We start from the raw sequence: 18549 nt of genomic DNA, 5'->3' as shown, positions 1-18549 counted from the left end.
CTCATTTATTACATTCATAGGAAAATGATGGTTTCAAAATATTAGTAGTTTCAGGAACTGGGTCAAAAGTTCCATTAACCCTTTCATGCATCGTGGTCACTACAGTGGACAGCTGTTCAAAGGTGTTGTTCACTTGTATATTTATGGATTTTGTTGGTTTATTTCCATATCAGCCAACACAGTGGACACTTATGCATCATCCTATACACTGTAATTTACACCATTACTGTAAATTTGCTGTGTTAGATAAACCTGATCTGCAGAAACATGTTTGAGTGCAAAAAATTGATAATTGTTCTTAGACTGTAGTTAACCATTTTGGGTTTTTTTTTTGGCAAACTGTCTCCGTGTAGGTATGTTAAAATGTGAGAAAACATCAGATTAGCAGTATTAATGTTTTTATTTAATAGTTTTCACACAGTATATCAGTAAATACATGTTTCTTTGCTTCTAAAATTAAACGCATGGTGTCCAGCTGAGTGGATATTTTTGTAACGCCATGAAAAATAGGTTCATAAAAAAATTCAGTCACATTGTTTGTTTGTTTTTTCATGCCTAAAGAGGAATTTAAAACACCCAGGAAAAAAAAAAAACTTGATTAAGCTTCTCATAATTAATGCATGAAAGGGTTAAGCATTGTAATCTTTATTTAATTTTAATTCGCCGTGTGAACTCAGATGATAGTTGTTTGTCTACAACAGTGGTTCTCAACCTTTTTTCAGTGATGTACCCCCCTGTGAAATATTTTTTCAGCCAAGTACCCCCTAACCAGCGCAAAGCATTTTTGGTTGAAAAAAAAATGACTTAAAACAGAGTGCTGTGCCATCAGTGTCTGATTTATTAAACTTTGGAACTCCATTTGTTGTGGTCTGTCTTAAACTATTTGGAAATTAAAAGATATAACTAAAAAAAGAAAGAAAGAATTAACTTAATTATAAATAAAGATTTGTGCACATAAAAATAATTATCTACATAAAGTGTCCTCCTTTGGGATCATGGTAAAGATCTGTTCTCAAAAAGAATTACGCTTCAACCACGATTCCATTGTTTGAGTTTTCCAGTGATTGACAGGTGATGCTAGGTGGCATATGACAGGTTGGGTCAAACCATTCTGGTATGGGGGTGACTCTGGGTTTTTAGGATGATGAAACTGAATAGCCTACTGAATATAAAATACATTTTATGATCTTATATGTTTTCCTGAAATATTTAATTAATTTAATAATTATTTTTAAAGGATTTTTTGCACGGATGCTACTTTTTAAATATATTTTAAAATCTCATGTACCCCCTGGAGTGCCTTCATATACCCCAAGGGATACACGTACCCCCATTTGAGAACCACTGGTCTACAACAAATACAGCTTTTTTAATTTATTCTTGCATAAATGTAGATGTACTTATAGTGGATGAATAAAACTGCAGAAGTGCATGTTTGTGGTTGTTTTGGTAAATAATTTAAGGCACTAAATATTGTGCGGGTAAATGATTTTCTACTAGCTGGAGATGTTAAAGAATGTATAATAATAATAACGTTATTTATATAGCACCTTTAAAAACTAAGTCTACAAAGTGCTTTGACAGAAAAAGCAAAAGTGCACAACAGCAGAATAAAAACATAGAAAACAACACAAAAAAAGAGATAAGTACAGCAAACATGAAAACATGACTAACTTTAAATGTATCATAGTGGAGAGGGCAGAAATAACATAACATGATGCTGTCAGATCAATGTGAAATGAAGGAGTGGAATAAAAAACATCATGTATGTCAACATAAATGAATAACCAAAACAGGGTAAAATTAAATATTCAACATTAACCCTTTCATGCATAAATTATGAGAACCATAGTTGAGATTTTTTTTTCCTGAGTGTTTTTATTCCTCTTTAGGCATGAAAAATACAGTGCAATTGAAATGTTTTTATGAGCTTATTTTTCACTGAGTTACAAAAATGTCTACTCAGCTGGACACCAAGCATTTAATTTTTGAAGAAAAAAAAACATGTATTTAAAACCCATCAGAAAATGAGATACAGTGCAAAAACTATGAAATAAAAACATTTTTCATGCAGCTAATCTGATATTTTCTCACATTTTAACATACTCTAATACTAGTTATTTCTAACTTCATGCAGATAATATGCAAAAAGACAGTAATGGTATGAATTGCAGTGTATGGGATGGTGCATAAGCATCCACTGTGTGCTGAAATGCAACTAAAACAACAAAACCCATGAATATACAAGAGAACAGCTGTAGAATAACTGTTCACTGTAGTGACCACTATGCACGAAAGGGTTAAAAACATTAAAAACATTAAAATGCACGACTATGGGTGGGTCTTAATGGTGGAATGTTTTCATGTAAAATTGCACATTTCCATTTTTCAACATTACATTATTCCGTCCACAGACTGAGTATCCTACACATTCTTGTACTTTCACTCTACTGGATTTTGCATTTCTTGTCGTAGAGCAAATAATTATCATGCTATCAATGTAACTGTTCCGTACTACCTATCTAACCTGCTGTTTCCTTGCTTTACCCCTTCATGCTATCAGTGGCTGGGACAAAAAGCAAAGCGAAAGGTGAGTTATTGCCTCCATTTTCTTGCTACATGATTTATGTTGCACACACTTCCCAATAAACAATGTTTGGATCGCCCCTTTTATCTCCCCCAAGAGCCCAGCATGCATTAACATACACTGCTCCACCGAAGGTTTTCCAGGTTTTTTTTTGTTTTTTTTTTCTGCAGGAGAGGTTTGCTCAACATGCTTGCTTTATCTCAGATACAACCGGCTTCACATACTGTATGTATAGATTCCCAGGTTCACACCAGGGAGCTGCCCACTTCACCCAGTCACGCTTTTCCTTCTATTTGGCCACTGTGCAGCTCCACTGGAGCAGCTGGGGGTTGTTCCTGGTTCAAGGACACCTCGGCAGTAGACCAGGGAAGGAAGAGCGTTTCTCATTTGCTTTCCGTAGCCAGATTTTCCCAGACACGCTGTGAATTCCAACTGGACATCTCCTGCTCGTTGGGTCATAAAGGCTTCGTCGTACACGATTTTGCAGCTGCACTTTAGTTAGCCTGATTGTTTGTTGTTTATCCTGCATAGTGATAAAGGGAGTCACTGCAGCGCCATTGACTTGCTCAGCACATTTTCTCTTTTAGATTCACATAGATGAGAGATCCAACATCTGAGGTGCTTTTATTTCTTTCTGCTTATCTGCAAATCGCTTGTGCATTTGGGAAAACACATCCCTTACAGCCAGTGGGTCGTCCCTTCATTTCAGACACAAATAAACTCATGTTTTTGCTGTGTAACTGTAGCATCAGCGTCCATTTTAGACCTTTTTTTTTTCAGTTATTTTTTAACCAATGGCCAGTTTATAGTTTGAGCAGCCTGTATTCAGTTTGCATGTGGAAATGAACCCTTTCATGCATACTGGTCACTACAGTGGACAGCCATTCTACAGCTGTTCTCTTGTATATTCATGGATTTTGTTGTTCTTTTCGTTGTTGGTGGTGTTTTTTTTTGTTTTGTTTTTTTACACATATCTTTATTAAAGTTTTAAGACACTACATATCTTTTCTGACATGAATTGGTAACATTATGAAGACCTCTCCTGAGCATAAACCCCCAGAATCACAAGACCTCCCCATAGTTTTCACACAATTTATCAGTAAATACATGTTTCTGTGTGTCAAAAATTAAACGTGTGGTGTCCAGCTAAGTGAACATTTTTGCAACTTCATGAAAAATAGGTTCATAAGAATTTATTTTTTTCATTATTATTTTTTTCTGTATTTTAAAAAAAATACCAATTTTTATTTATTTATTTTTTTTTTTTTCAGAAGAAAATTTTCAATCGCGTTGTTTTTTTCATGCCTAAAGAGGAATAAAAACACTCAGGAAAAAATTTTGATTAAGGTTCTCATAATTCATGCATGAAAGGGTTAACCTGTTTTTTTTTTTTTGTTTGTTTGTTTTTTTCTTTTCTTTTTTTTTTTTCTTTAATATGAGTTTTGTTGAACCACATTTTGATGCCGGACCTGACATGGACTTGGGGGGGGGGGGGGGGCAAGGAAGAAGGAGGAGGCAAAGTCCCTCACAAGAAAATACAAACAATAACAAAAAGTTCTTGTTTGTATAAATCTTATCCTTATTACTTCACTAACACTGAAGTCATTACTTAGGTCAGTGTTTTTCCCTCTCCTTTTTTTTTTTTTTTTATTAATCAATTAATTAATTAATTAATTAATTACCTCCGCCAAGGAGGTTATGTTTTTGCCAGGGTTTGTTTCTTTGTTTGTCTGCCTGTTTGTCTGTCCGTTAGTGTGCAACATAACTCAAAAAGTTATGGACAGATTTTGATGAAATTTTCAGGGTTTGTTGGAAATGGGATAAGGAAGAAATAATTAAATTTTGGTGGTGATCGGGGGTGGGGGGGCCCACGGGGGGCGCCACTGATCAGCCTTGGCGGAGGTCTGCGCTCTCCGAGTGCTTCTAGTATACTCTGTATTTTGCATTTTTAAGTGAAAATTAGGTATTTTCCTATATTTAATTCACTGATTATGTGGTTCATTAAAGCTCAGATTAAGATTGAGGGTTATTATATCCCTTTTATTTTTACCTCCGCGAAGGAGGTTATGTTTTTGCCAGGGTTTGTTTGTTTGTTTGTTTGTTTGTCTGTCCATTAGTGTGCAACATAACTCAAAAAGTTATGGACAGATTTTGATGAAATTTTCAGGGTTTGTTGGAAATGGGATAAGGAAGAAATGATTAAATTTTGGTGGTGATCGGGGGTGGGGGGGCCCACGGTGGGGGGCCACTGATCAGCCTTGGCGGAGGTCTGCGCTCTCCGAGTGCTTCTAGTTAATTTTTCTGCTTTGGTTTTTGGTATGATTTTAACAGACCTCACTGATTAATGCTGTTAGGGTTTGTAGATAAATGTTGCAGGTCTTCTTTTCTTTTCTTTTGTTTTCTTTTGTTTTCTTTTCTTTTCTTCTTCGATTTAAAAAAAATGCAGTGTTTTCTAATTTACCAGTGGGTCGTCCCTTAATTTCTGACACAAATATGTTGTGATTGCTCATGTTTTTGCTGTGTAACTGTAGCGTCAGTGTCCATTTTAGACCTTTTTTTTTTTTTTTTGGTTGTTATTTTTTAACCAATGGCCAGTTTATAATTTGTGCAGCCTGTATTCAGTTTGCATGTGGAAATTAACCTTATCCTTATTACTTCACTAACACTTAAGTCATTATTTAGGTCATTTTCTTTCCTCTTCTTTTTTCATTTTTTTATTGATTCATTCATTTATTTATTTATTTTTCTGCTTTGGTTTTTGGTATGATTTTAACAGATCTCACTGATTAATGCTGTTAAGGTTCGTGGATAAATGTTGCAGGTCTTCTTTTCTTTTCTTCCTCTATATCAAAAATGCAGTGTTTTCTAATTACCATTTTTCTAATTACTAGCATCAGTGTCCATTTTAGACCTTTTCTTTTTTTCAGTTGTTATTTTTTAACCATAGCCTGTATTCAGTTTGCATGTGGAAATTAATCTTATCCTTACTACTTCACTAACACTTAAATCATTATTTAGGTCAATGTTTTTCCCTCTCCTTTTTTTTTTTTTTTTTTTTTTAAATTAATTAATTCATTTATTTATTTATTTGTCTGCTTTGGTTTTTGGTATGATTTTAACAGACCTCACTGATTAATACTGTTAGAGTTTGTGAATAAATGTTGTGTTCTTCTCTTGTCTTTTCTTTTCCTTTCTTCCTCTATTTCAAAAATGCAGTGTTTTCTAATTACAGTAGTAATTAGGGGGCTAGTTTTTAATTAACGGAAGATACACATTCGCCATCCGTGGCACCTAGCTCAACATTTTGAAGCCTTTTCAACGGCACATTCAGCACTCTAATTATGACTAATAACATTTATTAATAACAATGAAGATAATGAATAAAACCAGATAAATTAGTCTTGAATATTTATAAATGGGTTTTGTCAGTGTTTCTTTTCAATGGTAATAAGTGGTGAAAATACTGTTAAGATCTGGTTTTATGAGATTTTTTTTTTCTTTTTGAAGACACTATGGTCAGTATCAAAACAGAGGAAAAAACCCATTATAGATATTGAAAATTAACATGGGGTGAGCTCCTTTATACACCTACAATAGTGCTTTTTTTTTTTTTTTTACAGTGAAAATATGGAACACAGTGAAAGCACAGAATCACAGGAAATGTTTCTTTGTTTTATGAGGGTGTAATATTCTAAGCATCAAACAGATTACATAAAGAGTACACAGCTCTGTCATTCCCAGTATGATATTATTTATTGGATTTTGTGACAAACCATTTTTAAGGAAATCCAAATCCACACGAGAGCCTGCATCAACATATGAGGACATTGTATTTCTGCTTAATGTAAACCTGTTGTCCACTGTAGCCCTTTAGTTGTACCAAAGGACATAACATTACTCAGTGTTAAACTCAGTCAGATCGTTGTAGAGTTAAATGAGAGATAAAAGTGGACACATTTTCTGGATGAAGGGGCCATATGTAATATTTTGTACTTTAAAATATTAGCAAATTACCTGAAGTTATCGTAAGAACGTTGAGATTGAGTGTTGTTATGAGGCTTATGGAGGTATGAAGTTTGGGGCGCCGATAAGGGGTGGGGGTAAGCATGACAAATTCATGGGGCCCAGTAGTTGAGAGGGGCCCAGTGGATGTAGAAGTTGTGGAAATTTCATGTAAGATCCACTTCAGAAGAGAGGTGTACACGTTAGGAGGTGAAAATTGAAAGAATGTTAAGTTTCGTTTTCAGTGTATCAGTTTATTGTAAGTGACGTTGTTTATTTACCACATCCCAACGTACGTATTCTCCAAACCACATGGGGGCGGTCTCTATAGATCCGAAGTAATACAATGAAAAAAGGATCATCTTAGTTGTAGAATTTGGACTGCTCTGTGATATCATAAAATTAACCTCCTAAGACCCAGCTATGGGTTTACTATCCACGTTTCACACTTTGATACAAAAAAGAAAAAAAAAAAAAGCATCTGAAAAAACTGTTGCATCATGATATTTCCAATATAGGCAATTATTTAATTTAAAAAGCCCAAACTTGTACTTTTCTGGGTCCCAGGAGGTTAAATATTATCTTGATAAAACCATATTTTAAGAAAATTCAAAATGCATTTAAACTTTAGCCTAATTTTGAGAATTAAAATCAACCTAAAAAAAATACCTAGATACTTTTTTTTTTATAATTCATGCATGAAAGGGTTGAATTAAATTATTATTTAAAAATAGCGGTGCATGTGCTTTGGTGTATCCTAGTGGTGATATGTGGTTATAGTGAATCCGAAAACTGACTCGCATAATGTGCCCCATCTAAAAATAGTTTCAAAGGCCGCCACAGGTTTGGGATGTCAATACTACATATAAGGCATTTTAAGATTCATTTACATATCCTCCTGATACCCAGCAATGCATTTTTGTCCTCTAAAGGGGACAAGAGTTTCACAGCTTTATTGAGAAAAAACAAAAACAAAAAAAACACTGTCCACTGCAAAGGACATTCGATTAAAAAAAAAAAAAAAAAAAAAGCATCTAGAAAAAAACTGTTGCATCATGCCGTTTCCAATACAGGCAATTATTTCATGTAAAAAAAACCCAAACTTGTACTTCCTGGGTCCGAGGAGGTTAGATATCTTCTTGATAAAACCGTATTTTTAAAAAAATTCAAAATGCATTTCAATGTTTACCTAACACTGAAGAGAAATGAAAATAAATCTAAAAAAAGAAATCTAAATGCTTTTTTTTTTTCATAATTCATCCATGAAAGGGTTAAATTAAATTATTATTTTAAAATAGCGGTGCATGTGCTTTGGCGTATCCTAGTGGTGATATGTGGTTATAGTGCATCCGAAAACTGACTTGCATACGACGCCCCATCAAAAAATAGTTTCACCAGCCATCACTGGTTTGGAATATTAATACTATATATAATCCATTTTAAGATTCATTTACATATCCTCCTGAGAGTCAGCAATGCATTTTTGTCCTCTAAAGGGGACAAGAGTTTCACAGCTTTATTGAGAAAAAACAAAAACAAAAAAAGCACTGTCTACTGCAAAGGACATTCGATTAAAAAAAAAAAAAAAAAAGCATCTAGAAAAAAACTGTTGCATCATGCCGTTTCCAATACAGGCAATTATTTCATGTAAAAAAACCCAAACTTGTACTTCCTGGGTCCGAGGAGGTTAGATATCTTCTTGATAAAACCGTATTTTTAAAAAAATTCAAAATGCATTTCAATGTTTACCTAACACTGAAGAGAAATAAAATCAATCTAAAAAAAGAAATCTAAATGCTTTTTTTTTTCATAATTCATCCATGAAAGGGTTAAATTAAATTATTATTTTAAAATAGCGGTGCATGTGCTTTGGCGTATCCTAGTGGTGATATGTGGTAATAGTGCATCCGAAAACTGACTTGCATACGACGCCCCATCAAAAAATAGTTTCACCAGCCATCACTGGTTTGGAATATTAATACTATATATAATCCATTTTAAGATTGATTTACATATCCTCCTGAGAGCCAGCAATGCATTTTTGTCCTCTAAAGGGGACAAGAGTTTCACAGCTTTATTGAAGAAAAAAAAAACAAAACAAAAAAATGCTGTCCACTGCAAAGAATATTCCATAAAATTTTTTTTAAAAATACATCTAGAAAAAACTGTTGCATCGTGCTGTTTCCAATACATGCAATTATTTAATGTAAAAAAGCCCAAACTTGTACTTTTCTGGGTCTCAGGAGGATATGTAGTCTGCAAATTAGACACATTTTGGGAACAATTACAAGCTAGAATACTGAAATTTAGGAAGTACCCATTTGACGACCCCAGGACTTCGTAGTCATATTGAAAACCCCGCTGTCTTACACAGAAAATGGCTGCTCTGGGAAATCTATGCGTCGTGTGTTATATTCAATGCGTCGTATTCTTGTGAACTGAGCACAACTGTTCCCAAAAAAAAAAAAGTGTGTGAGATTGATTCTACAGATTAAAAGGACAGTCTGAGTGTAGAGGACAGTCATAAAATGTTGGCTTGTCGCTTCACTGTCTTGTTTGCGGCGCAGGTATTTCTTTCAAGTATTAAATAAACAGTTTCATTCCTTTTTACAAACTGTCGGTACACTGGTAAAATAAGCTCATTGTAGGCGCAAGGACATCCTTTTCTTTTATTATTCAAAACTATTTCAAGTTTGAAGATGCTGCTTAGTTTTTAGACCTCGATAGAAAAAAAAATAATAAAAATGCATACACAATAAAAGCTCAGATCTTAGGAGGATGCATCACAACCAAGCGCATAAATTAACTGCTAGTTTGCATTCCAATAAATTCTCATTAATTAAAGTATTTCCAAGTCCTTGTGAGAGTTACATTCGATAACAAAGAACAGTTTGATGTTTTCCCTGAACTGTCATGTGCATGTTGAAACTTTGCAGAAATGTTATCCTCTTTTTTTTTTTGGTTTTTTGTATCGCCACTGGTGTAACCACTAGTTGAACATATTTTCGTGTTTTCCCCGGACACCGTACAGTATTTCTGACCCACTTTCTGAAGCTGATATATTGCCACTTCCCTTTTTTTTTTTGCACGCAGAAAAAAACACCGCTAAGAGTTTCCCCCAGCAGAGATATTTATTGCCAGTTCTTTGAATTGTCCACCTCCTACCTTCCCGCTACCTCCCCCACTGTGGAAAATCACAGGGGAGGACATTGCTCAGTACCACCTCTGAGTCCAGGGAGGTTCCCTTTAGCTCAGGTGCTTCTCTGTAACAGGCACCGAATGTCCTTTTTGATGGAGGGTAAAGCTGACAGACAGCTCACTCCGTCTTGGTTATTTCCTTTCTAACAGGCTTCATCGGACTCTGTAACAGCTCAATCAACTGACTGCATCATTTAAGATCACACTACCAGTGTCGACTTCAATACAATACAGAGCTAATGCACCGTTACTGCATGCTACCGGGTCCTGTTAACGTGTGCGTAGCTTCTATCTGATCTACTTCTGGACAGTTTTTTTTTGTTGTTGTTGTTGTTGTTGTTGTTTATGGGGTCAAAACCAAGGTTAACGAAATGACGAACACTAGAATTGTAAAAACATTAATGTTAACTGAAATAAATAAAACTATAATTAAAAGAAAAAAAAAACAGTAACTAACTGAAACTGTATTGTGTGTTTACAAAACTAAAACATATAAAAATTATGGATAAAATCCCCATAGTTTTCATCTTTGTCAATGTCGGATTGGTATGAAATCGATTTATTTCCCTCAAGCAATTTTAGCTGCTGGCACCATATGATATTTAACGGTCCGTCACTTGTCGTCACTTGTCGTTTAGAGGCGTCTTCTCATCCCTACTCTACCTGGAAACATGGAGACTAAAGTTGGGAGAAAGCAGTAGTACAGAGTCCTGTACGGGATTTATTTGAATACGACGGAGAAGAAGATAAAAGATATGAAAAAAAAACCCTAAAACTAAGCATTTAGAAAATAACAAAAACTAATAAAAACTAGCAAACCTACTCTAAAAACAAATTAAAACTAACTGAATTAGAGAAAAAAAAAAAAGTCAAAACTAAATAAAACTAAAGTATAATGAAAAATCCAAAACTATTATAACCTTGGTCAAAACACAGTAAAGTCTTATTAGAGAGCGAACTTTAATTGATTACCATTCCAACATTTATTTCAATATAAAGTAGCTCCTTGTTTTGGATAATCCCTTTTGGTCCAACGAAAGCAAAAAATGAATTTAAAAGTAAAAATGTGGGTCATTTAGCAACACTAATCTGTCAAACTGTCTCTAAAATGTCCCGTCAGACAGATTTTGAATACCGTGTTTTGACCTATAGCTGATGGGAGAAACGGAGAAAGCCACTATTATGATAATGTAAATAAAGGATTCAGACAGTTGAATAAAATACACATTTTAATACAAGAAATGTTCATGCTTGGTTATTAAATGTATAAAAGAGCAGGCAAGACACAGATGCAGCTGGATTATGTTGGCATCCGTTTTAGTCCAACAGTGACTGCATCATTTAAGATCACACTACCAGTGTCGACTACAATACAATACAGAGCTAATGCACCGTTACTGCATGCTACCGGGTCCTGTTAACGTGTGCGTAGCTTCTATCTGATCTGCTTCTGGACTGTTTTTTTTTGTTGTTGTTTATAGGGTCAAAACCAAGGTTAACGAAATGACGAACACTAGAATTGTAAAAACATTAATGTTAACTGAAATAAATAAAACTATAATTAAAAGAAAAAAAAAACAATAACTAACTGAAACTGTATTGTGTGTTTACAAAACTAACTAAAACATATAAAAATTATGGATAAAATCCCCATAGTTTTCATCTTTGTCAATGTCGGATTGGTATGAAATTGATTTATTTCCCTCAAGCAATTTTAGCTTTATGATATTTAACGGTCCGTCACTTGTCGTCACTTGTCGTTTAGAGTCGTCTTCTCATCCCTACTCTACCTGGAAACATGGAGACTAAAGTTTGGAGAAAGCAGCGGAGTCCTTTACGGGATTTATTTGAATACGACGGAGAAGAAGATAAAAGATATGAAAAAAAAAAACTAAAACTAAACTAAAACTAAGCATTTAGAAAATAACAAAAACTAATAAAAACTAGCAAACCTGCTCTAAAAACAAATTAAAACTAACTGAATTAGAGAAAAAAAAAAAAGTCAAAACTAAATAAAACTAAAGTATAATGAAAAATCCAAAACTATTATAACCTTGGTCAAAACACAGTAAAGTCTTATTAGAGAGCGAACTTTAATTGATTACCATTCCAACATTTATTTCAATATAAAGTAGCTCCTTGTTTTGGATAATCCCTTTTGGTCCAACGAAAGCAAAAAATGAATTTAAAAGTAAAAATGTGGGTCATTTAGCAACACTAATCTGTCAAACTGTCTCTAAAATGTCCCGTCAGACAGATTTTGAATACCGTGTTTTGACCTATAGCTGATGGGAGAAACGGAGAAAGCCACTATTATGATAATGTAAATAAAGGATTCACACAGTTGAATAAAATACACATTTTAATACAAGAAATGTTCATGCTTGGTTATTAAATATATAAAAGAGCAGGCAAGACACAGATGCAGCTGGATTATGTTTACATCCATTTTAGTCCAACAGTGACTGCATCATTTAAGATCACACTACCAGTGTCGACTACAATACAATACAGAGCTAATGCACCGTTACTGCATGCTACCGGGTCCTGTTAACATGTGCGTAGCTTCTATCTGATCTACTTCTGGACTGTTTTTTTTTTTTGTTGTTGTTGTTTATGGGGTCGAAACCAAGGTTAACGAAATGACGAACACTAGAATTGTAAAAACATTAATGTTAACTGAAATAAATAAAACTATAATTAAAAGAAAAAAAAAACAATAACTAACTGAAACTGTATTGTGTGTTTACAAAACTAACTAAAACATATAAAAATTATGGATAAAATCCCCATAGTTTTCATCTTTGTCAATGTCGGATTGGTATGAAATTGATTTATTTCCCTCAAGCAATTTTAGCTTTATGATATTTAACGGTCCGTCACTTGTCGTCACTTGTCGTTTAGAGTCGTCTTCTCATCCCTACTCTACCTGGAAACATGGAGACTAAAGTTTGGAGAAAGCAGCGGAGTCCTTTACAGGATTTATTTGAATATGACGGAGAAGAAGATAAAAGATATGAAAAAAAAAACCTAAAACTAAACTAAAACTAAGCATTTAGAAAATAACAAAAACTAATAAAAACTAGCAAACCTACTCTAAAAACAAATTAAAACTAACTGAATTAGAGAAAAAAAAAAGTCAAAACTAAATAAAACTAAAGTATAATGAAAAATCCAAAACTATTATAACCTTGGTCAAAACACAGTAAAGTCTTATTAGAGAGCGAACTTTAATTGATTACCATTCCAACATTTATTTCAATATAAAGTAGCTCCTTGTTTTGGATAATCCCTTTTGGTCCAACGAAAGCAAAAAATGAATTTAAAAGTAAAAATGTGGGTCATTTAGCAACACTAATCTGTCAAACTGTCTCTAAAATGTCCCGTCAGACAGATTTTGAATACCGTGTTTTGACCTATAGCTGATGGGACTAATGGACAAAGCCACTATTATGATAATGTAAATAAAGGATTCAGACAGTTGAATAAAATACACATTTTAATACAAGAAATGTTCATGCTTGGTTATTAAATGTATAAAAGAGCAGGCAAGACACAGATGCAGCTGGATTATGTTGGCATCCGTTTTAGTCCACAAATACCATGCACATACATTGTATTGTCTCCTATGTCCTATTTTTTTTTTTTTTTTTTTTTTTTTTTTTTACATTATTCCAAGATGCAAATAGGATGCAAAAGGAGGCAGAGTGCATTACTAATCTGGGAAAAAGTAATCACAGTCTTTGCTTTTACCATAATTACTTATGGATTTTTTCATGACTGAATGAATTGCATATTGGAATACCTCTATTGAAAAATCTCCACAGATTTTAAATTGTCACATTATCTAAAGCTGAATGTGTTGGGAACATTAGCACATCACCTCAGACAGGTAACTATTAGACTTTCTTTTGCGCTAACAGTTCCTGCCATTAAATCTCTTATAGCTTCGAAAAATGGTAGCACCGATTAATTATAACTGAACATGCCTTAAAGGAGTGATATTTTGCTTTTCTTTTTTTTTTTTTTTTTGACACTTAGTTTTTATTAGTTATGATTTTGCTATAGAAAACATAACAAACAGCAGTCGGCAATAGACAATAGTTATAATCCTATAGCAAAGAAAATAATGGCTACAACTATGAAACAGCAATATAGTTACACAATCGAATTTTTAGAGCAGCAGTTCACACAACTCTTATATTTTGCTTTTTTAAAAATGGAATTAGTCATTTTCAAACATTTCCCTGTGGTCTACATAAACTGTACATGCTCTGCTTGGGTCTGAATTCTCCATTAATTCAACTCCACAGGTCCATCTTCAACCCTATTTCTGAATAATGACACCAGAAAGGTTGTTCTGAGCGCTGGCCCTTTAAATGTAAATGAGCCACTTCACGCCCCACCCCCTCCAGGTTGTTGACCATGCTTTCTATCCCGTTCAGCTACTTGTGTTCGTTAGTACAACCAACAACTGAACATTTTAGGTAATCAGCTCGAAGTTTGGACATATTTTCAGTTTTTACTACAACTGCTGCTGCTGAACAGTTATGGCGTACTCGGAGAAATGTTCGTCGGAAGTCTTGACCTTATACAGGGTGACACAAAAAAACGGGAACTTTTTAACAATCCAATAAAACCAAGAGTGATGGAAGAAAAATATTTTATTCATAGTAATTGAAACCTTAAACCATGCCATTTAAGAAACAATGATGGAATTTTCATTTTTTAAAAATGACTTCCTGTAGATGGCGTCCTCCTGTACGAATGCATTCTTGAAATCTGCTGTTGAGATTCCTCATTGACCGCTGCAACATCTCAGCTGGGATACTGTGAATTTCATCCTGAATTCTCTGTTTTAACTCATCCAGAGTTCTTGGTCGAGTCGTGTACACTTTACTCTTGAGATAGCGCCACAAGAAAAAATCACAAACGGACAAATCTGGCGATCTAGGGTGCCGGGGAACGTTACCGAATCTTGAGATCACACAGTTACCGAACAATTCTCGCACAGCTGCCAATGGTTACTAAAATGGGGGTGTGTTTACTTGCTCAAGGTCACTGTCTCGCAGTGCTGCCACTAGCTCATGTCTGCCAATACGCACTTCAAAAATTCCCATTTCTTTGGGTCACCCTGTATTAGGGCTGCACAATTTTGGCAAAAAAATTAAAATCCTGATTTTTTTCGTCTAAGAATTCGATATTCAATTTCGATATTTGGGTAAAACTACAAAAGACAACAGAAGTCAGCATGTCGTTTTTGTGCAAGGCACTGCTCATATCTCAAATCTGTGCTGGTGTCACATGATGGGCCCACAGAAGTGAGACCAGTGTACGTCAGTGATAGGCCTCAGTTGTGCATGCATGCATAGACCACATAATATGAGTGATCCCCGTGCGCTCATATTTAAACTGGGGGATCCGCGTGTAAAAGAGACCGACCCAAGACACACTGGAGCACAGGTGTCAAAACCGGCCCACCAAAGGTTCCAATCTGGCCCACGGGATGAATTTGGCATTGAACACAAAAATAATCTAATAATAACCTATAAATAATGACAATGCCAATTTTTTCTCTTTGATTTAGTGGAAAAAACATTCAATTCTGAAAATATTTACATTAAGAAACTATCCTTTCACAATAAAATGTGAATAACCTGAACAAATATGAACAACCTGAAATGTCTAAAGAAAATTCGGTGCAATTTTAACAAAATTTTGCCTGTTACTAAATGTTTTGTGCATGTGTAGATCTGATCTGTAATGCATAATGTTGAGAAAATTCTACTTACATTTCCTAACAAATTTCATTTTTCAGGTTATTCACATCCTTTTTGTTTGGATAGTTTGTAAATGTAAATATTGACATAATTGAATGTTATTTTTTGCACTAAAACAATTTGGAGTTGTTTATTTATTGGCTATCATGCTATTATTTTACTGGTCCGGCCCACTTCAGATCAAATTGGGCTGATTGTGGCCCTTGGTAGAAAATGAGTTTGACACCCCTGCGCTGGAGGGATTATATCCCAGGAGCTGGTGGATGTGGCTGGGGAGAGGGCTGTCGAGGCTCCTGCTGCCTCCGCTACCCAGACCCAGATTGGAGGAAGACAGCTACAGCTTTTTTTTTTTTTAATTTAACCTTTATTTAACCAGCAAAAAAGATCCCATTGAGATTAAGAAGCATGAAATAAACACACAGTTACAACATACAATAATTTACAGGACAAGTCAAACTATGAAGAACAAGTGCAAGTCACTGAGTTATTCTCTAGCACTTTGAGTTTGGATTTAAAAGCATTCAAGGAGATCAGTTCAGTCAGTTTCCTGTCGGATCCATGCGGGACAACGTAAAATGATCCCCGTGTAGTTATATTTTAATTGCGGGATCTGTGTGTGAAACCACGGCTTACATTCATATCACTACTGCCGGTCCATCACAGATTTAACATCCATGGTTATTACACGGACTTCTGTGAAAGACCACTCTCACAGATAGGAGGAGGAGCCTACGGTAGCCTGCACAGCTGAGGCATGAGAGAGATGAAATCGATTCGACGATTTCCCTTTTTTAAAATCGTCCTAATTAAAAAATCCAATTTCAATTTAAAATCTACTAATCGCACAGCCCACCTTATATATGCAAATGTCATGACGTAACTAGTTATAGATGTAACAAATTAAGCAGGAATTAAAACAGGTGGTAGAAATCCATTAGCTTTTTCCCAGAATGTTTGCCAGAATTAAAAAGTTTCTGTATCTCCATTTGTGGAGTAAAACTATGGAACAAATTGTGTGGAGATAAAACAAATATCCAATATAATTCAGTTTAGAAAAAGATAGAAAGAATTGATTCTTGAGAGGTACAGTATTTAATAATGACAATGATGCCTGTTTGTTTTGTTTGTGTATGATAGTGTACAGTTAAAATCTGCTGTAAGTATTGAAGAAAATGTTCGATCTGTTGAGTCTGTTTGTATGACCTGAATGACAGGAATATAATGTTGTGGATAATTCAGTTACTGTACTATGGATTGTTGTGGTACAATGCTAAAATTAGGGCAATAGTACAGGTTAATTGCTGTATAAAGTCAATTAAAAAGGTGTAAAAGGACTGAGGGGTAGGATTAAATAAGTTTATACTTCTTCCTACTCCTTTTCGACCATGCAAAACTCCGACTTGTATGTACTTGAAGATGGATTCTGTCCATTTAAATGTTATTTTGTTTATGTCTTAATTTGCTCTGTTTTGTTTTATTTTCTTTGCATGTTTGAAATAAAATAAATAAATAAATTTAAAAAAAAAAAGAATATAAAGAGAGTTTTGCAGCATCTGGAGGGTTCAGATTCAAAATATATGAACTATTAGGGTCCAAATACACAAATAAATGAACCAAAGACTAATAAAAGTGGGTTTAGCAAAATATGACCCCTTTAAAAGTAACTTCTATTCCTTTTCAACCAACAGGGCGTAAATTCCACTGCCTGTTTTTAGTGACAGATCTGACCTTTTAATTGCTGTAGAGGTAAATTATGTGAAATATGTTTTTGCTGGTGTTTTTCCCTCTTAAGACCGCTCTGTAAAGGTCACTCTAGGTGGAAACAATCAGATATAAGTGGGTTACTTCAGTGGGCAATTGATAAAAAAAAAAGCTGTCTGTCTTATCTGTTCTCTAACCTTTCAAAGCATTTCCATTATCAACACTTACAGTTGAAGGTGGTTAATGAACGTGTCAGCCGGCATAATATATTCTGATATTATTCATAGAATATGGTCGTGTTCTTCATGTTTGCATTGCCCCTACAGGCTTTAATGGGCCGGTATGCACGGACACAATTATAGCTTTTTTAATTTTTTTTATTTTTAATTTTTTTTTATTTTACCATTTTTATTCTCCCTCTGTTTTTTTTTTTGTTGGTTTGTTTTTAAAATATACAGTCATTCTCAGCATGTTCACATAATATATTCATTTCCCCCCACTTATACTTGCTACATTTTTATCATATGGTGCACAGTACATGCATAAAGGGTTAGCATGCATTAGTATTCTGCCCTGCACTTGCACCAAACTATCCAGACTTTTCAGAGCTGGTCTGACTTAGACTCTAGTGAATGAACCATGTTGTTTACATGTTATGCTTCAAAGAGAGAGCGTTGCCGGAATCCACTAAGACGTAGTATAGAATATTAATGTGCTGAAATATTCACAGTTTCAGTGTCTGTTTCGAACCATCAGATAAGCTAGATGCACATCGACGTTGTAAGGGAATCTGTGTGTATTTGTCAGAAGTTTTAAAGCAAATTAGAATCACTATGTGGATGAGTTCATGCATACTGTACTATGCTGTATGATGTGAACCTTGGACTTGTGTAGATTGAGAGTATAGATAGATTTCCCAAACCCTGGTTTTAAGTTGTTTAAGAGTTTTAGAAAGACTGTTGTGTGTATTTATCTTTAGTCTCGTCAATACTGGTGTGGAGAATCATGTGACAGGCAGTAATTATCTGGACAGCCTCGTGCAGACACTTTCAGACCTGATTATCAGTCTGCCTGAGCTGCCGCGTCAAGTCTGGACTTTTAAAGTACTTTGTTTTAATGAATATTTTATTCACTGTTTTCAAGTACAGATTATCCTTACTTTAGTGTATCTACGTACATCACCATCTCTCACACTGCTGGAAAACTGGCCCAAATCAGATCTTTTTGCTTCTATAAGATGTGCCTAATAGCAGGATTGTCATCATCCCTCTCTCTGCTATT

The 18549-nt window shown here is 34.6% G+C and overlaps 1 protein-coding gene across 2 annotated transcripts in view; it reads left to right on the top strand.

Annotated features, from left to right (window-relative positions):
* cadm2b (cell adhesion molecule 2b) overlaps positions 1-18549 on the top strand; it is a 333961-nt gene that overhangs the window by 211948 nt on the left and 103464 nt on the right. For both annotated transcript variants that reach the window (XM_030151557.1, XM_030151556.1), the window contains exon 2: positions 2564-2590. In XM_030151557.1, coding sequence (XP_030007417.1) covers positions 2564-2590 — 27 coding nt within the window. The remainder of the gene's footprint in view (positions 1-2563; positions 2591-18549) is intronic.

This window comes from Sphaeramia orbicularis, chromosome 13, assembly GCF_902148855.1.
Source record: "Sphaeramia orbicularis chromosome 13, fSphaOr1.1, whole genome shotgun sequence".
Lineage (NCBI taxonomy): Eukaryota > Metazoa > Chordata > Actinopteri > Kurtiformes > Apogonidae > Sphaeramia > Sphaeramia orbicularis.
This window is presented reverse-complemented; position numbering and strand designations above follow the sequence as displayed.